Source organism: Daphnia pulex, chromosome 4 (assembly GCF_021134715.1).
Source record: "Daphnia pulex isolate KAP4 chromosome 4, ASM2113471v1".
In the NCBI taxonomy this organism is placed as follows: Eukaryota; Metazoa; Arthropoda; class Branchiopoda; order Diplostraca; family Daphniidae; genus Daphnia; species Daphnia pulex.
The window spans coordinates 6,872,670-6,891,470 of record NC_060020.1 but is presented as its reverse complement, the minus strand read 5'-3'; the positions used below and the strand labels follow the sequence as shown (position 1 = coordinate 6,891,470).

Below are 18,801 nucleotides of genomic sequence, written 5' to 3'. Positions count from 1 at the left end.
AGTAAAAAAAAAGCTTACTTATGTTTCTTTGATATCTCGTTTATTTTTCACTTTCAACATGCAAAAAAAAATAAGTGGGTAGCCAAGATGTAGCTTAACAATATAGAACAAACAGAAATTTTAAAATGCATCTAGTTTGTCAGAAATCATAACAAAGACGGCAGACAAAAAAAGTTGTTCCATTTCGCCCCGGTCTCCCCTAATACAATATCGCCTGGGTCCCCTTGGTATGTTAAACCGGAGAGGTTTATGATAATGATCATCGCAATTAAACCATGATTAATTTTGGTTTTATTGCGCCAGGATTCCTTTCACTAGACACGGAAGAAATTCCAGGAAATGCCGGCATGGCTGATCAGGTCGAAGCGTTGCGTTGGGTCCAGAAATTCATCAAATATTTTGGTGGAGACAAGGACAAAGTCACTATCGTTGGAGAAAGTGCCGGTGCAGCCAGTGTGGGTTTCCTACTTCTTGCTCCCCAATCAAAAGAAGAAGGTTAGTGCAGATTAGTTACTCTGTGAAATTAGATAAGGAGTAAGCTATATCCGCTTCAAATATCTTGTTGGTATTTTATTCATTTTTTGAGTCTAGGCCTTTTTAGGAACGCCATTGCCGAATCTGGCTCAATGCTTGCTGATTGGGCTGTAGACCGTAATTCAACTAAACACGGATATGTAATAGCTGAATTGGCTGGATGTCCACTTGAGCCATATGCCGACTTGTTGCACTGTCTGCGAAGCGTTGACGTCAAAACCCTACGCGACGCTCAATATTATTTCTCTGTCTATATACTAATTTGTCATCGTAATTTTGCTGAATGATACTTACAACAACAATTTTATTTAAATCTTTTTTTAGACTAACGACACTTTAAACGGCGGGTTGGGTTTTGGAGGACAATCTCCTATAATTCAGACCACCGGAAAAGTTCGTTATTTGACAGACGAGCCAAGAAAGTTGATCGAAAGTGGGAATTACCACACGGAAGCTCATTTAATGTTTGGCGCTAATGAAGGTGAAGGTATCATGGCTTTAGACATGACGCTGAACTTGTACATCCGACCGAACGATCTTGAAAATGATACGAATTTTTGGAAATATGACGCCGTGAGAGTTGTTATGGGAGCTTTGGGTAATCAGAGATTCTCTTCGCCATCCACTTGTTGTACAATACGACTCTCTCATAACTTATTTCAGGTATCCGCGATGACCACCAAATATCTCGGATATGCAGTTGATTCTTGTCAGATAGGAAATTTCACCGTCATGATTCCAGGACTAGTTGATGTATAGGGTACATTGAATTTTCGAAAGGCCTCGATTTTTTAATTCGTTGATTTTACGTAGATTGCAGGTACCTTGTTCTTGAAAGCCGGGGGTTGGCAAACTGTATTGCTGCATACCAAATATAATCCTCACGCTTATTGGTACTCGTTTGACTTTCTCGGTAAAGTTAGCTTGATTGGAGCCGATGAAATCCTTCCCCGTGGTATGTGGTCGAACGACATTAGAAACTAGAGTTGACGAATATTGTTACGATTTTATCATATGCAGGTGTGATGCACGCTGAAGAAATCATGTACCTATTCACCATGCCCATTCCTCACAACGAAACCGAAAAAGAGCTTGGTAAAAAAAATGATTGAAGTGTGGACCACTTTCGCCACTTATGGGTAAATTTACAATACTTTGTCTTAATATTAAAGTAAACTTTGATAAATACCCTTATAACGTTGACAATTCACGCATTCGGGGATCCTATAGCGAGCCGACGCCTGCTGGAGTGCCTATGAGAGAAGGTATTCCGCATTGGCCTCCATACACCCATGAGAAGAAAGAATTTATGGCAATCAATAAATATTGGAGCGTTAAAAACGACTACACTTTGGTAATTTCTCAAAAAAAAAATAGATATTGTCATCAGTTGATTAATATCGGCAAATATTGATAATATAGTATTACACGGTAACGGTGGACAAGGCGGGACCGAGAATTGTTAGTCCATAAACCAAGCAAGAATGTGCAAGCGCATATTGGGAATCCAAGAAAAAAACGTCACAACACCAAAGCTTGAAGTGCTAACAACCAACATGTACAACCAAACATTAAGTGCGCGAATACTAGATTTCTATCCGCTGTCTGCTTTCACCCTGATATCTGAATGATTCAACTTATTATCTGTAGATTTGATACGATACGATTTTAAAGAGATGCCAATAAATGTAGTCAATTACCGGACTATCTTCGTCTGCATCTGTGCCAGTATTATGCCACCAACCACGATTGCGTCATCCCTAATAACTGATTTTTAGTTGAACCGAGCCGGATACATATTTCTGCACACGAATCAGAGAAAATAGAATAGGAATCAAATTAATGTTTTTAGCGATCATGTCAACAGCTAATTTTGAAGAAAAGAACAATTAACTTAAATAAGGGCCGGTTGATTTGCTAAAGTGATGATACAATTGATGACAGCGTTCTGCCATCTGAAACATTTCGGTTACTTTTCTCTCACGCTTTTCAGCAGCAATGGAAGAAATGAGAAAGCTATATCTGTCAATCATTACTCACTTATTTGCGTGTTCCAGAGTATTTGCAGCAGTTACAGTCGAAGCAGTACGTTATGCGCATTCATTTCTTTCACACACCGTAGCAATTCTTCTTTCTCGACTAACAATTGGACGTCTCGGGCAATGCATTTCGCTCCTTTTGGCAAGTCGTGACGACTCTTTGTCAAAAGAGGAAAGAATAGAATTGAGAAAAGAAAAATGATAAACGTTGCTTTCGTTTTTTTTTTTTTTCATTTTTTTGTACATTGTCGTACCTTTGTTTGTTTACCTGTGGTTTTTGTACCTCCTAAATTAAGACAACAATGAAATCAATAGGAATTTCCGTATCCCGTAAAAGAGCATGTGAACACTGACAGGAAGGACTTGAATACCTTGGAGAGATGAACGTACGTTGCACAACAAATCAATGCAATAATTGCAATACGGTTCAAGCAATTTTTTTTTCCACATCATGCACATCACCATCAATTCTTTTCAAGACCCTCAGCAGCAATGCACTTGCAGCACAATACGGTACTTATATACTGCATGAAGGATTCTAACACCAGCCCGTTGCCCGCCTGTTATAGAGGTATGTATAAAACGCTAACGCACCGATCGATCACTGTGTCTGTATCCAGGTGCCTTACCAGTCACCAGTTGCAGATTCTTACCTTCTTCCATTCTGATCTGCAGACATCTATTTTTCATCGACTTTTTCATTTTTTAAATTTTACTATTTAGTTTTAACCAAATACAATTGCGCACTATAACAGTTACAGTTAGGGAGAAAAACAACAAACGTGCAAGACTTTTGTCACTTTCGTAGCTTTTGCTTGCATGTATGGCAACAATTCACCGAATCAGTATATTGACGCATCGACAATTGGCATTTCTGCTTATTTCAATTAATATAACTGTTAATTCGTCCGACGCAGCAATGGCAAAGGTAAGAAATTTGAATTCTCACAACTGAAAATGTGTTCTTCCTTTTTTTTTACTTTTGAATTTTAAAAGTTATTAAAATTGATTTATTTTTTAATTCGCTCAATTAAGCTTCCCGCTTGTTTGCTGCCGTTGGCGTTGACTGTCTTTATCAGTTGCTGGGCTAAAGCAGAACCTGCTGCTGGACCTCATGCGTACATCCCGGATCAAGCCGGATCATTTTACGCTCCTGCCGCACAGTCCGAATCCCAACAAATTTATGTCCCAGTCACTGTTCCACCATATGCTCCAGGACAGACTTATGATGCCGAACCTTCATCTGCTCCTCAGCCATCCTCATACAGTCCTGCTATTAGTGTTCCAGAAAACCAGACAAGTGGAACAGACTCGTCGGCTGAAGATCCTTCGCTGATAGTCACCACGTTATCGGGTCGGGTTCGCGGACTGACAGCCACTGCAGCCACTGGTAAGCAGGTGGATGTCTGGAACAGCATTCCGTTCGGCAAGCCGCCGTTGGGCGAACTTCGCTTCCGTCATCCGCTGCCGATGGACCCGTGGGACGGTATCCTGGACACTCGAAGCAAGCCCAACTCATGTTGGCAAACGATAGACGACTTCTACGGCAACTTCACCGGCTCTACTATGTGGAACGCCAATACGGAACGAAGCGAGGACTGCCTCTACCTTAGCGTGACGGTTCCCCGGCCGAGGCCCAAGAACACCGCTGTCATGGTCTGGATATTTGGAGGAGGTTTTGTCGGCGGAACGTCAACGCTCGACGTTTATGACCCAAAGATTCTCGTCTCCGAGGAGAACATCATCTACGTGGCGCTTCAGTACCGGTTGGGTTCGCTAGGATTTCTGAACTTGGACCAGCCGGGCGCACCGGGCAACATGGGCATGCTGGATCAGGTGATGGCGCTCAAGTGGATTCATTCCAACATTGCTTTCTTCGGAGGTAATCCGAACAATATCACGTTGTTCGGTCAGTCGGCTGGAGCGGCCAGTGCCTCCATGCATCTGCTGTCGCCACTTAGTAGGAACCTATTCAGTCAAGCTATTATGCAAAGTGGTTCGGCCACTGCTCCATGGGCTGTCGGCGACAAGGAGCAGACAATCGCCGGCGGATTGAAACTCGCCAAGGCCGTCGGTTGCCCGTACAGCCGGACCAATCTCAGCATTACGCTGGATTGTTTGAAGACCATCAACGCTTCAACACTGATCAACAGCGAGGTGAAATTAATAATCAAATTCAATTAATTTAGTTGCTGGACCATAATCGTTTTGAAAATCATTTAGGAATTTCCATTGGTCACCCTGGATTTCTCATTCGTGCCAATCGTAGACGGCGTGTTCCTGACTGAGCCGCCGCAACGATCCCTGGCGACTGGCAACTTTAAAAAGTGTAACATTATAATGGGCAGCAACAAGGAAGAGGGCTACTTCTTTATGTTTTACTCCCTGAGCCAACTGTTTCCCCGACAGGAGAATGTCACCATTAATCGACAACAGTTCTTGCAGTCGGTTCAGAATATGAATCCTTTCTCCAGCAGCATTGACCGACAGGCCATCATCTTCGAATACACCGACTGGTCGGATCCGGACGATCCTAATCGCAATCGTGACGCTCTTGACAAGATGGTCGGCGACAGTCAGTTAACGTGCAACGTGAACGAGTTCGCTCAATACTATGCAGAAACAAAAGGCAGTAGCAATAACGTCTACATGTATTACTACATCCATCGCTCTTCAACCCATTTGTGGCCGGCCTGGACAGGCGTCCTCCACTCTGACGAGATTAATTTCGTCTTCGGAGAACCACTCGATCCAGCCAAGGGCTATTTACCTCATGAGATCGCACTCAGCAAAAGAATTATGCGCTATTGGGCTAACTTTGCTCGAAACGGGTATTGATTTTTTGCACTTTAGGCTTCCACCATGAATCAGCTATAAAATTTTCAATTGATTTTGTTTTCATTTATCAATGAGTAGGGATCCTAGTAAAAATATAGACGGGTCCTGGACGCAAGACTACTGGCCGGTTCACACACCTTACGCACGAGAGTATCTCACACTTGTTGCTAATTATTCTTGGGTGGATCGTGGACCTCGATTAAGGCAGTGTGCCTTCTGGAAGGAGTACCTACCCAGTCTCCAAACGGCAACAGGTAAGACAACGCAATCTCTCGTCGAACACGAAATAATTGAGCTTTACCCCGACAGTTTATTTTATGGGCGATAACATCGTAGCATAACAATCTTTTGCTTGTTTCACAGCCTCCTGTTCTCGTTTTGAGCAGCAGCTTCCGCAAGTCACAGGATGACATAAAGAAAAACTATTCGCTTTCGACAACAAACAAACATAATACTACTTCTAAGCTACTGTCGTTTTCTGATTCTGATCTTTTCTTCTGATACTGAGCCTGAATGGACCTAACTAAAAAATGTGGGATCCACCTTATTCCTTTGAAAATAACATGTGAGCAATCGTATTCATGGATTCGTCAACTTTGCTTATTCAGTACGGTATGTTCCTATAAGATTAAGAATAATACAATGCTTATTCAAGTGCGCAAGTACCAGTTTTCTATTTTGCTATCTGCTTTCATGAAGGCATCAAATAGTTAAGCGCGTATCTTGTCGATTTGGTACGTGTTAAGTAGTCCAAGAGCCCGTGCTCAAAAATATCAAAATCTTTTACGAGAAGGTTTTGATAGTTTAATCAATTCGTCCCAACTCTGAACAGACTAGATCTTTGTAAAAAAAACCACAAAACCTGCAATTTGTCCGAAATACAGACGAAAACCCAGTCCCAATAACACCCCCCCCCCCCCCGGAACCCTCTTGTAAGCCAATAATTCTCCTTTCACTTTCAGACAGTACAGGTCCTAACCTTCCTTGTGCGATAACGACACGTACTTGAATCGGCGACGATAAATACTTAGGGTCTTGATGAAAACACAAAAAGTTTGGTGATATCTTTTATTTATTCATTTATCAAACAGACTAAAAAAGTAAAAATAAACAAACAGACTTTTGTCGATTGCGACTGGAACCATCAAAATGTAGATGCTACGAAAAAAGACAAGAGACTACGAAGGATTTCGAACTGGTAAGCAGACATGAAATTAGCAGTGTTATTCGCTTTGGCTGCAGCTTATTTTGCTGCACCATGTTACTCCGAGCCCTTTATCATGGAACTTCCTGGCTACGCAAAAGCCGTTATGGGTGGTTATGGTAAATTTTCCATACCATAATTTAGGTATTTTAAATCTTCGTAACATGGACATTTTTAACAGGAAACCTTAGTACATCTTGGTACGAGCCCCGACGTCCATTCTACTCCTTTCGCTATTTCCACTATGCGGCAAAACCCACTTACGAGACTCGTTTTCTGGTACTACGGTGGACTACGGAGATATTCGAAAATAGGTTTAATTATCCATTTAACTAATCCAGTTTTACTTAATATGATTAATTAGCCACCGGTGCCCTCTAACTATCCTTACCCCGACGACGAGATCTACAATTCAATCGATTTGCCACCAGGTAAATTTTATTACAATCGAATTAAAGGAGAATTTACATCATCATTACATCTAAAATTCAACAGGATGTGCACAAGGAAACGACAAAGCATTAGAAGATTGTCTCATTCTTAGCGTGTACACACCGTATGTAAGTAATCTACTGGATAAGTGTTACAGTATGTTCGAACGACTTAATAATTAAGAAAATTCAAAGTTCCCGGGCAACGCTTCCGATACTTCTACCACCTTCGAAAATTTGCTTCCCGTTATGGTTTGGATCCACGGTGGTACTTTCGTTAGTGTAAGTTAATTTACAAAAATTTTGTCATCAAAGTAAATTCAACTGTAGCCTAATGAGAGACTTTCACAATAGGGACAAAGTATTCTTTACGAGCCAAACACTTTTATGGCCCATGACGTCGTCGTTGTTGTAATTCAATACCGACTTGGCGCTCTTGGTATGATAATTCACATTTTTTTTTTCTATTAAGTGCGTAACTATTTACGTGCATTTTATTGCGGCAGGATACTTGACTTTAGACACGGAAGAAATTCCCGGAAATGCTGGCATGGCTGATCAGGTCGAAGCGTTGCGTTGGATCCAGAAATTCATTAAATATTTTGGTGGGAATAAAGACAATGTAACTGTTGTTGGAGAAAGTGCCGGCGCAGCTAGTGTTGGCTTCCTTCTCTTGTGTCCTCAAGCACGAGAGGAACGTAAGTACACAACCGAAACTAGACATAACACATAACACAGTGTTAAACCATATTTCTCTCGCTTCAAAATGTAGGGCTCTTTCACAACGCCATTGCCGAGTCCGGATCAATGTTAACTGAATGGGCTCTTGATCGCAATACAACTAAACATGGATATCGAATTGCTGAACTGGCCGGATGCCCACTTGAACCTTACGCCGACTTATTGCACTGCTTGCGAAGCATTGATCAACTAGCTTTGCGCAACGCCCAAAAAGCATTCTCGGTCAGATATATTATTTTACTTTTGGTGTCTTGTAGGAAATGTGTTGAATTGATCGAATTTCTAATGGCTTTAGAAAGAAGACCAAAAAAATGGAAATATGGGATTTGGAGGCCAATCACCAATAATGCAGACTGCTGGAAAAGTGCGTTACTTAACAGAAGAACCAAAAACTTTGATTGAAAGGGGCGAATACATGACAGATGTAAATATTTTGTTCGGTGCTAATGAGGGCGAAGGCATTATGGCTTTTGATATCATTTATCGTGGGTACATCAAACCAAATAATCTTTTTTACAATGAGACCTTCTGGAAATACGATAGTGTCAGAGCTGTCCTAGGCGCACTAGGTTTGTTTCTTAAAATATATATAGTCTACCATTTCTATAGTTTACAAAAATTAATTATATTCATCAATAATATTCTGGTTCACTCATCAAATAAATGGAATCGTTTCTTATTTTAGGTATTCGCGATGATACTAGCGCTTTGTCGGATGCACTAACCACAAAGTATCTTGGATACGCCGTTGACTCTTGTCAAATGGGAAATTTGACTGTCATGCTTCCTGGTTTAATTGATGTGAGTTCTAATTTAAGGATTTCTCCGCCACAAATTTAAAACTTATAGACATGCAACACATTTTACAATAGATAGCTGGTACCCTGTTCCTGAAAGCGGGTGGTTGGCAAACTGTATTGCGCCATACCAAGTACAATCCTCACGCTTACTGGTACTCGTTTGACTTTCTCAGTAAAGTCAGTATTATTGGAGCAAGTGATTTTCTTCCTCGCGGTAAGGTTACGACAAATCTTTGACTATAAAATCATTTTTAAAACATTTTTTTTTTTTCGATTGGTTGGAAATTTTCAGGTGTGATGCACGCTGACGAGATCATGTATCTGTTTACTATGCCCATCCCGCACAACGAAACGGAAAAAGAATTGGCCAAAAAAATGATTGAGATATGGACGACGTTTGCCACATACGGGCAAGTGCAACTACCAATGCTGTGTATCCTAAATATCGTTATCTGTTTTTTTTTCTTATATTTTACATTATTGTTCAGGGAGCCGACGCCAGACGGAGTAACAATGAGAGAAGGTATTCCAAAATGGCCTGCATACACCCACGAGAAGAAAGAATTCATGGCAATCAATAAATATTGGAGTGTCAAAAACGACTACTCTTTGGTACTCACTTCACACGTTCGACAATGACATACTGGTTATTCTTATTTAGTAATATTTTTAATTTCTTTTAAAACAGTATTACACGATTACGGTGGATAAGGCGGCACCGAGGGCTATTAATCCCGACACTGCCGGAGAATGTGCAAGTGCATATTGGGCATCCAAAAATGAAATACGTCGTCGTCACGGCTAAGGTATCCATTGCTAAAACACATGGTGTGTTATGAATATGATGACTGCAAAATTATGCATATTAAAGCAACATTAATGATTCATAAAAATTTAACCAGTTATCATTCTTGTGCGTTTTCCATGGCTTGTAAGTCTAAATAAATAAAATTATATCTTAGGTTAGAATTTGAAAATGTGAGCAGCGCACTAGGTTTTTTTAGTTATTACGTCTCGTTCTGGGCTTTACCCATGGTGCACTTTTACGTTCATGATAAAACACGAGACGATTTGTTTAATAAGATAACAGCCTGTTGTATCACACTGCAGAGAAAAGTAACAACAAATACATTTTCAGGATATCATACTGAAATATTTTCTTGCGCTTGTTATGTTTGTTATTGAAATTGAGCTTAATATCAGCTTATGTAACATGTTAAAACTATTCACTCGTTGTTCGTTATATTGATGTGGACAATTATATTTATATATGCGGGTGGTTTTCAATTAATTCGAGGTACGTATAAAAAAACAGTTTCTTTGCCAAACGAAAGATAATTCTCCTTTCAGACGGTACAGGTCCTAACCTTCCTTGCGCGATAACGACACGTGAATCGGCGACGATAAATACTTAGGGTCTTGATGAAAACACAAAAAGTTTGATGATATCTTTTATTTATTCACTTGTCAAACAGACTCAAAATAGACAAACAGACTTCTGTCGATAACGACTAGAACCATCAAAATGTAGATGCTTCGAAAGAAGGTACGGGACTACGAAGGATTTCGTACTGGTAAGCAGACATGAAATTCGCGGCCTTGTGTGTTTTGGCTGTAGCCTACTTTGCTGCACCATGTTACTCCGAACCCTTCATCATGGAACTGCCTGGCTATGCAAAGGCTGTTATGGGTGGCTATGGTGAGTTTTGCATAAATTTATAGCTTGATTAGCAACGACCAACTTCGTTTCATGGTAATTCGCGCAGGAAACCTTAGCACGTCCTGGTACGAACCCCGGAAACCATTTTATTCTTTCCGTTATTTCCATTACGCCGCCAAGCCCACTTATGAGACTCGATTCCAGGTACTATAATTTGCACTAAGCCATAAAATAGATTTTAAAGTCGTAAAGAATTTATTCTGTATAGCCTCCAATCCCTTCAAATTATCCTTATCCGGATGATGAAATCTACAACTCAATCGATTTGCCACCAGGGTATGTTAACTAAAACTTTATTTTATACTGAACCATTTAAAATTTTGATGACGTATGTTATAGATGTGCCCAAAGCAGCCAAGGATTAGAAGATTGTCTTATCCTCAGTGTTTACACGCCTAACGTAAGTTAATGCTTTAACAGATGCTTTACACAGATCCAACTTCTTATGTTTTACGTTTAGTTTCCAGGAAATGCTTCTGACCCTACAACTACTTTTGACAACTTGTTACCCGTCATGGTTTGGATCCACGGTGGTTCCTTCTCATACGTAAGAATATCATGCAATCAAAACCAGCGGATTGACGACACCACAGTTGATTTATTTATTTTCGAATTAATAGGGTCAAAGTATCATTTATGAACCAAACACCTTCATGGCACATGATGTCGTTATGGTTGTTATTCAATATCGTCTTGGTCCTCTTGGTAAAATATTTGGACATTTATTAATGAAACCATCATGTTGTATAACGGTACCATAAATTGGCGAAACAGGATACCTGTCGCTGGACACGGAAGAAATTCCCGGAAATGCTGGCATGGCTGATCAAGTTGAGGCATTGCGTTGGGTCCAGAAATTCATCAAATATTTTGGTGGAGACAAAGACAAAGTCACTATCGTTGGAGAAAGTGCCGGAGCAGCCAGTGTGGGCTTCCTACTTCTTGCTCCTCAATCAAAAGAAGAAAGTAAATAAAGACAAATCCTAGAATCAAATTGGAAAAAATGTAATGGATAATATTCTTATACGTCACTTAGAACTGTTTAGATACGCAATTGCTGAATCTGGGTCTATGCTGACTGATTGGGCTCTCGATCGCAATGCCACTAAACACGGATATCGAATTGCCGAACTGGCCGGATGCCCACTTGCACCCTACGCCGACTTGTTGCACTGTTTGCGAAGCATTGACCCAGTAGCTTTGCGCAGAGCACAGGGTGATTATTCGGTTGGTTTTACCTTTGAAAATATATACGATTATTTGGCAATTTGTATTATTTAAAAATTAATTGTAGAATGAAGACGAAAGAAATGGCGGATTGGGTTTCGGAGGTTCCTCTCCCGTCATTCAGGTCGCCGGAAAAGATCGTTACCTAACAGATGAACCAAGGAAGCTGATCGAAAGTGGCAATTACCATACGGAAGCTCACATCATGTTTGGCGCTAATGAAGGCGAAGGCATTATGGCTTTCGACATGATGTTGGATGGATACATTAAAGCAAACGGCTTGCTAGAAGACACCGACTTTTTCAAATTTGACGTTGTCAGAATCATTCTCGGCGCATTAAGTAACGGAATTTTCTCTCATGGAACCATGTAATTCAAATACCTATTAATTGCATTTTCTATTTCAGATGTTCGTGATGACACCAGCGCACTGTCAGATGCTATGACTGCCAAGTATCTTGGATACGCCGTTGATTCGTGCCAAATGGGAAATTACACCGCTATGATTAACGGTTTGATTGATGTAGGTCCACATATTTATTGTTCAAAGCAGAGAAGGGAAATTTTAGATAGGTTTCCACATTTGATATTAGATTTGTGGTGCCCTTTTTTTGAAAGCCGGTGGATGGCAAACCGTAATGCTTCACACCAAGTATAATCCCCACGCTTATTGGTACTCGTTTGACTTTTTCGGTAAAGTCAGCTTGATTGGTGCCGACGAAACTCTTCCCCGAGGTATAATATAATAATAATTTACCTCGTTTTTTCTTTAATTCGCATTATTTTTTTACCTTTCAATTTTTAGGTGTGATGCACGCTGACGAAATTATGTACCTGTTCACCATGCCGATTCCTCACAACGAAACGGAAATCGAGTTTTCAAAAAAAATGATCGAAGTGTGGACTACATTCGCCACATACGGGTAAGTTCCAGCGCTTATCCAACAATTAATTATGTATATAGAACCTTAGAATAATAAGGAATGTGACCCAATAGGGAACCTACACCTGAGGGAGTGACTATGAGAGAAGGCATTCCGAACTGGCCGGCATACACCAATGAGAAGAAAGAATTCATGGCAATCAATAAATATTGGGCTGTCAAGCACGACTACTCATTGGTAATTATACTCAATAGCGGGACAACGCAATCGTTCAACTTTTAATCATTATGTGCTTTCTTTGGTAGTATTACACGATTACGGTGGACAAGGCGGGTCCGAGAACTGTCAGCCCAGAAACCGCGGAAGAATGTGCAAGCACCTATTGGAAATCCAAGAGAGAGAGACGCAATAAGATGAAGAATTGAGTTATCTGACGCAAAAACACGGCCGCAAAATATCTGCAACAAATTCTTTTCACAAGAGAAATATATGTTGCATATGCCAGACGAATTCCTATTACAATTTTATTATCCATGGTGATACAGCCTATTTCAAAATAAACGAAATTAAAAGTGAAAATGGAGTGCCCTGTAATATTTCCTAATTTGGTTATGGTCAATGTTCCGTTCATTTGCTAAATTTGGATGGTTTATTATGTACTTATTCAAAGTCCTTAATCAGAGACTCACACCATATTCCCCTCTTATCATTTTTAGTCCCGTGACTGAGACCAAATAAGTTGTTATTCATCGATAAGTGACGTCAATGGATGGCCATAAACGGACGCTGGATCTCGTGGCCATGAACGCTAGACAATAACATTGGTCTGTTTTCAAATCGATAATCCACTTCTGATAATCTTGTCACTGTTATTTCAATGATAACACTCTTAATCAACCTTTACTTGTTTGTTGAAGCTTTCCAATCCATGTCAGTCAAATGGGAATCAACATTAAACTATAACGCCCCATTTCCTCATCTGTCCCGTCGTTTTACATAAGAGACGAAAACAAAAAACAGTCTAGACAACGTTTCGGAAGAGTGCCGGAGACAAATTCAGATCTAACCACTGATATGGAGCTGTCAAAAAAGCGAGATCACCGTGTTTTTTTAGATCGGACCGATAGATATTATATTACACATACACCAATCCCATTGTTTACTTATTGGTTTGCCTTTTCGTTCTGCCACTGCAGGCTCGGGGGGTTTGCGATAGGATTTTGACGTTATCGAGAGGGACTTGTTTTCTCTCTTGACATGTGGAACAAATCGGCAACCTATATTTTATTTTGTTTTTTTAACTGAGACTTTTATTACAAACAGTATAGTCACTTCTGGGTGATGGTAAAATAGATACAGGAACAGAACACGCGCGCGTCGGTTGGAAATGCCTGCGATTCTCCGCGATACAGACGAAGGCGCCCATACGTCAAACTATATAACAACGACGAGAAAGTCGGCGGAGTACGTGACGAATGTAGCTCTAGTTTTGGAGTCCCTGAAAAGAATAAAAAAACGCCAATTCCTCGAAAATGGCCGAGAGCGTCGTATCAAAACAACACCAGAGACAAGAAACCTAACCCAAAACAAGGGCAAACTATTCCGTGAAAACGCCTCGAGATCGGACACATCAGAGAAAATCGGGTTTAACTTTAGAGACACACGTCCATGACGGATGAAGCCGTTTTGGATGTGTGCGTATATATAGGCTATATAGAAGCGTAATAGTTGACGTCAGGCGAACTATTTTCCATATAGTTTCTCCCTTCAAAAGAGGACGGAACAAATAAAGGCGAATATGACCAATAAAATTTTTAAAAAACCTTTGTCACTGCTGTTTCGATCCGACGTCACGATGCTTACGCACTCACGGGGGAAACGACAGTTAAACTATACGGCAATAAACGAAATAATATAAGCGACTCCGCGCGCTACAATGTTAGAAGAAAAAAAAAGCCAAGCGCCAACCGTTTACGACGAAAGGAATTCCGAGAGTCTAATTTTGTTTTTTCTTCTTCAAATTTCGCCGTCGAAGAAGAAAGTGTGTGTATGTGAAAACAAGGGAAGCTTCAAATCGTTCGGGACAATCTTTGTTGCCTTTTTTTTCTTAAATAAAAAAAGAAAAACGAAATATTAAAATAACGCGCGGGTATTTTTCGAATGTGTTTGACTGCACCGCGCGCGTTTTTCACGTCCCAGCGTAAACGAAAGTCATTGCCGGCAAGAGAAAAAGAAAACAGCGCCATCAACCACTGAGCTTCATTATGCACTGTGAAACGATGCCGATCGTTAACGCACATTCGTTAACGTTTGCATCGGTCAGCCAAAAAAGAAGAAGAAAAAAATAAACCTTTTGGCGCTATTCTCACAAGAGTGGACTAATGCGGACCGGTATAGGTATTATACAGTCGTATAATGTAATACTCGGAGAAAGAGAGAGATGGGGCGATTGTGTATTTGTTCACATACTTTCTTGCATTAGACGAATATATAGGAAGAAGCTCCGTCTACTCGCTCCAAGCGAAAAGAGAAAACGCCAACAAACATCCGAAAGAATTCAAGAAATATTTGAGAAGCCGGTGGGTCTTCTTTCTAGCTAGTACATCCACCTGTTGTGCGTCGCCGAGACTAAAATGAACAAGTTGCGAGTGATGTCGTATTTTTTTCTTTTCTTCTTCATAAAAAGCGAATCAATTGCCGTTTGAGAAGTCGTGATTTATAAAGGAAAAGGGAGCAGCAGACACCTGCCCGTCTGGTCATTGAAACGGTCTGAATTAATGTGCCCATCATTCAAAATTGACTGAAAGAGATATTCCATGAATGGTGGGGCGGGCGAGATGTTATTGCAGACCGCCACGTTATTTTCGTGCTACAGCCGGGGCGGACCAGAAGTGACACGCGAATTTGACACGATTCTTTCCCCCCCCCCCCCTCGCTCCAACGTATTATACACACACCCATCGATCGCCGAAGAATAAAGGACTTTTTTTTTTCAACTAAAAAGAGATGAAGCACGTCAAACATTTGATAAGTTACATGCCGGCGCGAAATCACCTGGCGGCTATATGTGCACCGGCTTTCGCGGGCGTGACGTACGCGCTTTCCGCGTTCCGCGATTACGGCAGTCAGCCACGCTCGAATCAGGTCATATCGTTGGCGTCTCTTTTTCATTTGCACATTCCTCTCGTTATTATTTATTTGGGGAGTGGGTGAGGGGGGGGGGAAGGAATTAATTTGTTTGTGGGGTTCATCAGGTTCTCGATTTTTTTCGGTTGTGGTTTAGTGGGGGGTAAATGAGTAAGGAAATATGAAACTGAGAATTTCCATGTGATGGCGTTGGATTTCCCCCTCTACCCTCTTATAGTATATTTATCGCTGGATGGATGGAATGGAGGAGATCGGACTTTTGTTTTCTCTTTCCGATTCGTTCGCCCACGTCTGCGCGCTCGGTCGGCACGTGCAGCACCGAACGCACGAACTAGGAAGCCCAATAGAATCCCGATGGGGTACGAGCAGCAAGAGGGGAGGGGTTGAGTGGGCGTGTAGAGCTCAAATGTTGTGCGGCTTGGCAGTTTTCACTGTCACGATTCTTCTCTTATGTCGTCACGGAGACCTGTCCGCATGTTTAAAAAAAAAAGAAGAAAAAGAAAGAGAGTCGAGGGAAAAATAGCCGGTGGGATCGGTGTGCCGCTCCCCACTGATCCATATCACGACAGCAGCACGGAGGTAAAATTACTTTTTTTTTTTTTTGTTAAATTCTCCTGCACCTTTGAAATCGTGTTTTCCCGACCCCGTCTATAAGTACGTATATAACAAATGCTGCGGCTATTTCCTATTAGTTGCAGCGTCCCTCACGAAATTGAGTTTTTTTTTTTCCAGCCGGCTGGGTAGACCAACAGGTGCCAGCCTCATCAGCTTTTGAGCTCCAGGAGAATAAGAAAAAAAAAGTTGTTTCGAAGAATTAGGAGAAAAGAGTAGACCTCGTTGTTTGTTCCTGTTCTGCTCTCTGAGCGTCATTCAAACTACTATACACATGAAGAAGACACGTACGCGTCTTCTGTCATTGTCAACTTACAACAACTGACATCTGTCCCTATACTACCGTCACGGAAAGTCGAATTTCAAGAATCAAATTCATGTTTCAAATGCAAGAGAAATTATTCAACAACTTGAACGTCTGGCGGACTCATCTAGTTGAATCATAGACCTGCGCTCATGTTCGTCCCTCAAGTTATTGATGACAAGTTGATTGATCGTGGCTCCGATGTTGACAATTCAAGTTGAGCGAGGACAGCAAAGACATGATGGGAGGATATAAGGAAGTCATGGGAATATATCTTCTCGGGTCAGGTTCACTTTTTTTTTTACCCCATCAAAACGAAATCCAATTATGACGTCATTCGAGTCTCGCCCCTATTTGGTGTGATGTGTCTGGTCATTGGTCTTATGGGTCAGATCCCTATATTATTTCGAAGAGCATCCGAGTACGGCGTGTGTGTCATATTGACGTTGGAGTTTCTGGTTGCAAGACAAAATAAAAAATACAAGAAAAAAAAGGGCAAAGAAATGGGTGGAGGGGAAATATATAAGGATGATGATACAGCTGAATAATAAGGTAACAGGCAACAGAGCGGCACTTTATATCCTTGGCATGCTCAACACCGAGGAGACGAAGGACGACGTGGATCAAAAGAAGAAAAAAAAGGGAGACGAGCGGCAGGTATGCAAGTGGCCCACCATTGATGGTGGTAGGTAGTAGTATACCCCGTGTGTGTGTAGTGAAAATGTAGGTCAAGCTCTTGTGCTGGCCGGAGAGCCTCCTGTCTGGGCTGTGTGTGAGCGCATCGAGCCAAGCCACTGAGACCGGCCAGGCAGCCGGTGGAATTTGATCGTTTTTTTTTCTTTCGCCCCTTTTATTTGTATTTTCAGTTTTCTTTTCGAGGCCATTTTGTGTACACCATAGTTGATAGCTGTGGAACTCTGGCTCGCCATACGACCGGGAGGCGTCTTATAATATATAAGCCTCGTCATCATTTATACCCAAGAGCGAAAAATAAAGAAAAAGAAAAATGAAGCAAAAGGAGAATCTCTCTCTCTCCGGCTTGGGAGAGACTTATATACGCACGCCATAACAGTCAAGGCGCAGAGAACAATTGAACAACAACCTAGAAAACATCCGCCCTATTTATTTATGCTGACCGTCTGCGACTTTCGATTTCCAGTCGAAATTTTTCTGTCGATAAGAAAGCCCCAACTATCTATTATCTCCGTTCCGAAAAGAAAAGAAAAAAAAGAGACTTTTGTCGTCAAATGTCTGAGCTGCGATGCTCGTCTGTTATTATTACGATGGCATGGAAATGTGCCGGAAAAAAGGAATCACAAGACTATGATGTGGCTTCCGCTTCGATTTCTTTGCCGGTCGGCGTTTTTGCCACTAAATGCACTGCTACTCGGATACCCACCCACACACACACCGCCCCGCGACACATATAAAGTCTATAATGTAATGGATGTGTGGCGGGGCGGCAACGACAACTACGGGACTCGGCGGAGGGAAATTCGAAAGAAAAATCCGGAACGGCTCCCGGAATGTTATTTTCGTCTTCTTCGTCTTCCACCGCAACTGTCAGCACGTATAACCGCGGAAGAAACGAAAGGTGTTAATCTTGTTTCCCTCCTTTTTTCCCCCTTCTCGCCGATGTGTTACGGAGCCAAATTCAAAAGACATTGTATTTACAATGCCACGATATAGTCAGGAATGTGCGCTAGCGCTGCTCACACACATACACACACACACGTCACTGTATACGGTATGTGTATAGAAGGCAGTAGTGTCTAGTAGTAGTAGTACAAGAGTCAGCAATAGTGCTGGCAGAATGTGTATAATCATCATAAAGCCAACCTCAGGAGAGAGAAATTCTTAACCGAGACCCGGAAAAGAGCTTTCTATATTCTCAAATCGGTATAGCCTGTGGCCGGGCGTCATCGGGCGCTCCAAACTCGCAAGTTTAGAGACGGAGATTTTCTCCTGTTTAATTATGCACGTGAATCGCTCGCGCGCGCGCGCACCTTTCAAAGAGTGAGAGAGAGAGAAAAAAATAACGCTGGCGGACTTCCTTATCAAGAAGAGCCACTCCCATCAACTATTGTATAACGAATCTCTCACAGTATATATGTGTGTGCACAAGGGTGGCGAGGGGTAATCTCACACATTTGTTTTTTTCTTGTTTTCCTTTTTGGCGCATTTTATTTTGTTTTTCCTATGGCCCAGCAGCTGCCAGCGAGCGCACACAATACATAGTTGTGTCGGACGTTAATGACCAGCCTCGTAACGCAGCCCCTCCCTTTCCGGAACTCTGATCAATTCAAGTGAGAACTCGACC

At 41.5% G+C, this 18,801-nt stretch overlaps 4 protein-coding genes across 4 annotated transcripts; all 4 read left to right on the top strand.

Annotated features, from left to right (window-relative positions):
- The first annotated feature begins 275 nt into the window (after positions 1–275).
- LOC124192540 (neuroligin-4, X-linked-like) lies at positions 276–2,236 on the top strand. The gene is given in 9 exon segments (XM_046585897.1): positions 276–495; positions 592–782; positions 859–1,132; positions 1,198–1,210; positions 1,212–1,287; positions 1,348–1,489; positions 1,555–1,673; positions 1,765–1,888; positions 1,957–2,236. Coding segments are annotated over 7 exon segments (1,008 nt in total). The 3' UTR covers positions 1,647–1,673; positions 1,765–1,888; positions 1,957–2,236.
- Positions 2,237–3,197: 961 nt separating this feature from the next.
- LOC124192358 (acetylcholinesterase-like) lies at positions 3,198–6,073 on the top strand. The gene is made up of 5 exons (XM_046585591.1): positions 3,198–3,501; positions 3,609–4,730; positions 4,797–5,404; positions 5,490–5,665; positions 5,775–6,073. The coding sequence occupies exons 1-5, from the start codon at positions 3,397–3,399 to the stop codon at positions 5,819–5,821; spliced, it is 2,058 nt and encodes a 685-aa protein (XP_046441547.1). The 5' UTR covers positions 3,198–3,396; the 3' UTR covers positions 5,822–6,073.
- Positions 6,074–6,575: 502 nt separating this feature from the next.
- LOC124192061 (acetylcholinesterase-like) lies at positions 6,576–9,569 on the top strand. The gene is made up of 14 exons (XM_046585204.1): positions 6,576–6,734; positions 6,797–6,894; positions 6,980–7,046; positions 7,111–7,175; positions 7,242–7,328; positions 7,401–7,485; positions 7,553–7,744; positions 7,819–8,009; positions 8,083–8,356; positions 8,473–8,588; positions 8,660–8,801; positions 8,880–8,997; positions 9,076–9,199; positions 9,276–9,569. Exons 1-14 carry the CDS (start codon positions 6,620–6,622, stop codon positions 9,390–9,392), a joined length of 1,791 nt encoding a protein of 596 aa, XP_046441160.1. The 5' UTR covers positions 6,576–6,619; the 3' UTR covers positions 9,393–9,569.
- A 555-nt stretch (positions 9,570–10,124) lies between these two features.
- On the top strand, positions 10,125–12,997 carry LOC124192060 (liver carboxylesterase 1-like). The gene is made up of 14 exons (XM_046585203.1): positions 10,125–10,286; positions 10,354–10,451; positions 10,516–10,583; positions 10,647–10,707; positions 10,768–10,854; positions 10,928–11,012; positions 11,082–11,273; positions 11,344–11,534; positions 11,602–11,875; positions 11,942–12,057; positions 12,128–12,269; positions 12,340–12,457; positions 12,532–12,655; positions 12,724–12,997. Exons 1-14 carry the CDS (start codon positions 10,172–10,174, stop codon positions 12,841–12,843), a joined length of 1,791 nt encoding a protein of 596 aa, XP_046441159.1. The 5' UTR covers positions 10,125–10,171; the 3' UTR covers positions 12,844–12,997.
- Positions 12,998–18,801: the final 5,804 nt, after the last annotated feature.

What these genes read in the sequence shown, in the direction of transcription:
- LOC124192358 (XM_046585591.1), top strand. Translation starts at nt 3,397, where the DNA reads ATGGCAACAATTCACCGAATCAGTATATTGACGCATCGACAATTGGCA. An exon ending in CAACACTGATCAACAGCGAG is followed by an intron (nt 4,731 to 4,796) that starts GTGAAATTAATA and finishes AAAATCATTTAG; the next exon opens with GAATTTCCATTGGTCACCCT. An exon ending in CAGTCTCCAAACGGCAACAG is followed by an intron (nt 5,666 to 5,774) that starts GTAAGACAACGC and finishes CTTGTTTCACAG; the next exon opens with CCTCCTGTTCTCGTTTTGAG.
- LOC124192061 (XM_046585204.1), top strand. Translation starts at nt 6,620, where the DNA reads ATGAAATTAGCAGTGTTATTCGCTTTGGCTGCAGCTTATTTTGCTGCA. An exon ending in TTAGCGTGTACACACCGTAT is followed by an intron (nt 7,176 to 7,241) that starts GTAAGTAATCTA and finishes GAAAATTCAAAG; the next exon opens with TTCCCGGGCAACGCTTCCGA. An exon ending in ACGACGTTTGCCACATACGG is followed by an intron (nt 8,998 to 9,075) that starts GCAAGTGCAACT and finishes ATTATTGTTCAG; the next exon opens with GGAGCCGACGCCAGACGGAG.
- LOC124192060 (XM_046585203.1), top strand. Translation starts at nt 10,172, where the DNA reads ATGAAATTCGCGGCCTTGTGTGTTTTGGCTGTAGCCTACTTTGCTGCA. An exon ending in ACTACATTCGCCACATACGG is followed by an intron (nt 12,458 to 12,531) that starts GTAAGTTCCAGC and finishes GTGACCCAATAG; the next exon opens with GGAACCTACACCTGAGGGAG. An exon ending in TCAAGCACGACTACTCATTG is followed by an intron (nt 12,656 to 12,723) that starts GTAATTATACTC and finishes TTTCTTTGGTAG; the next exon opens with TATTACACGATTACGGTGGA.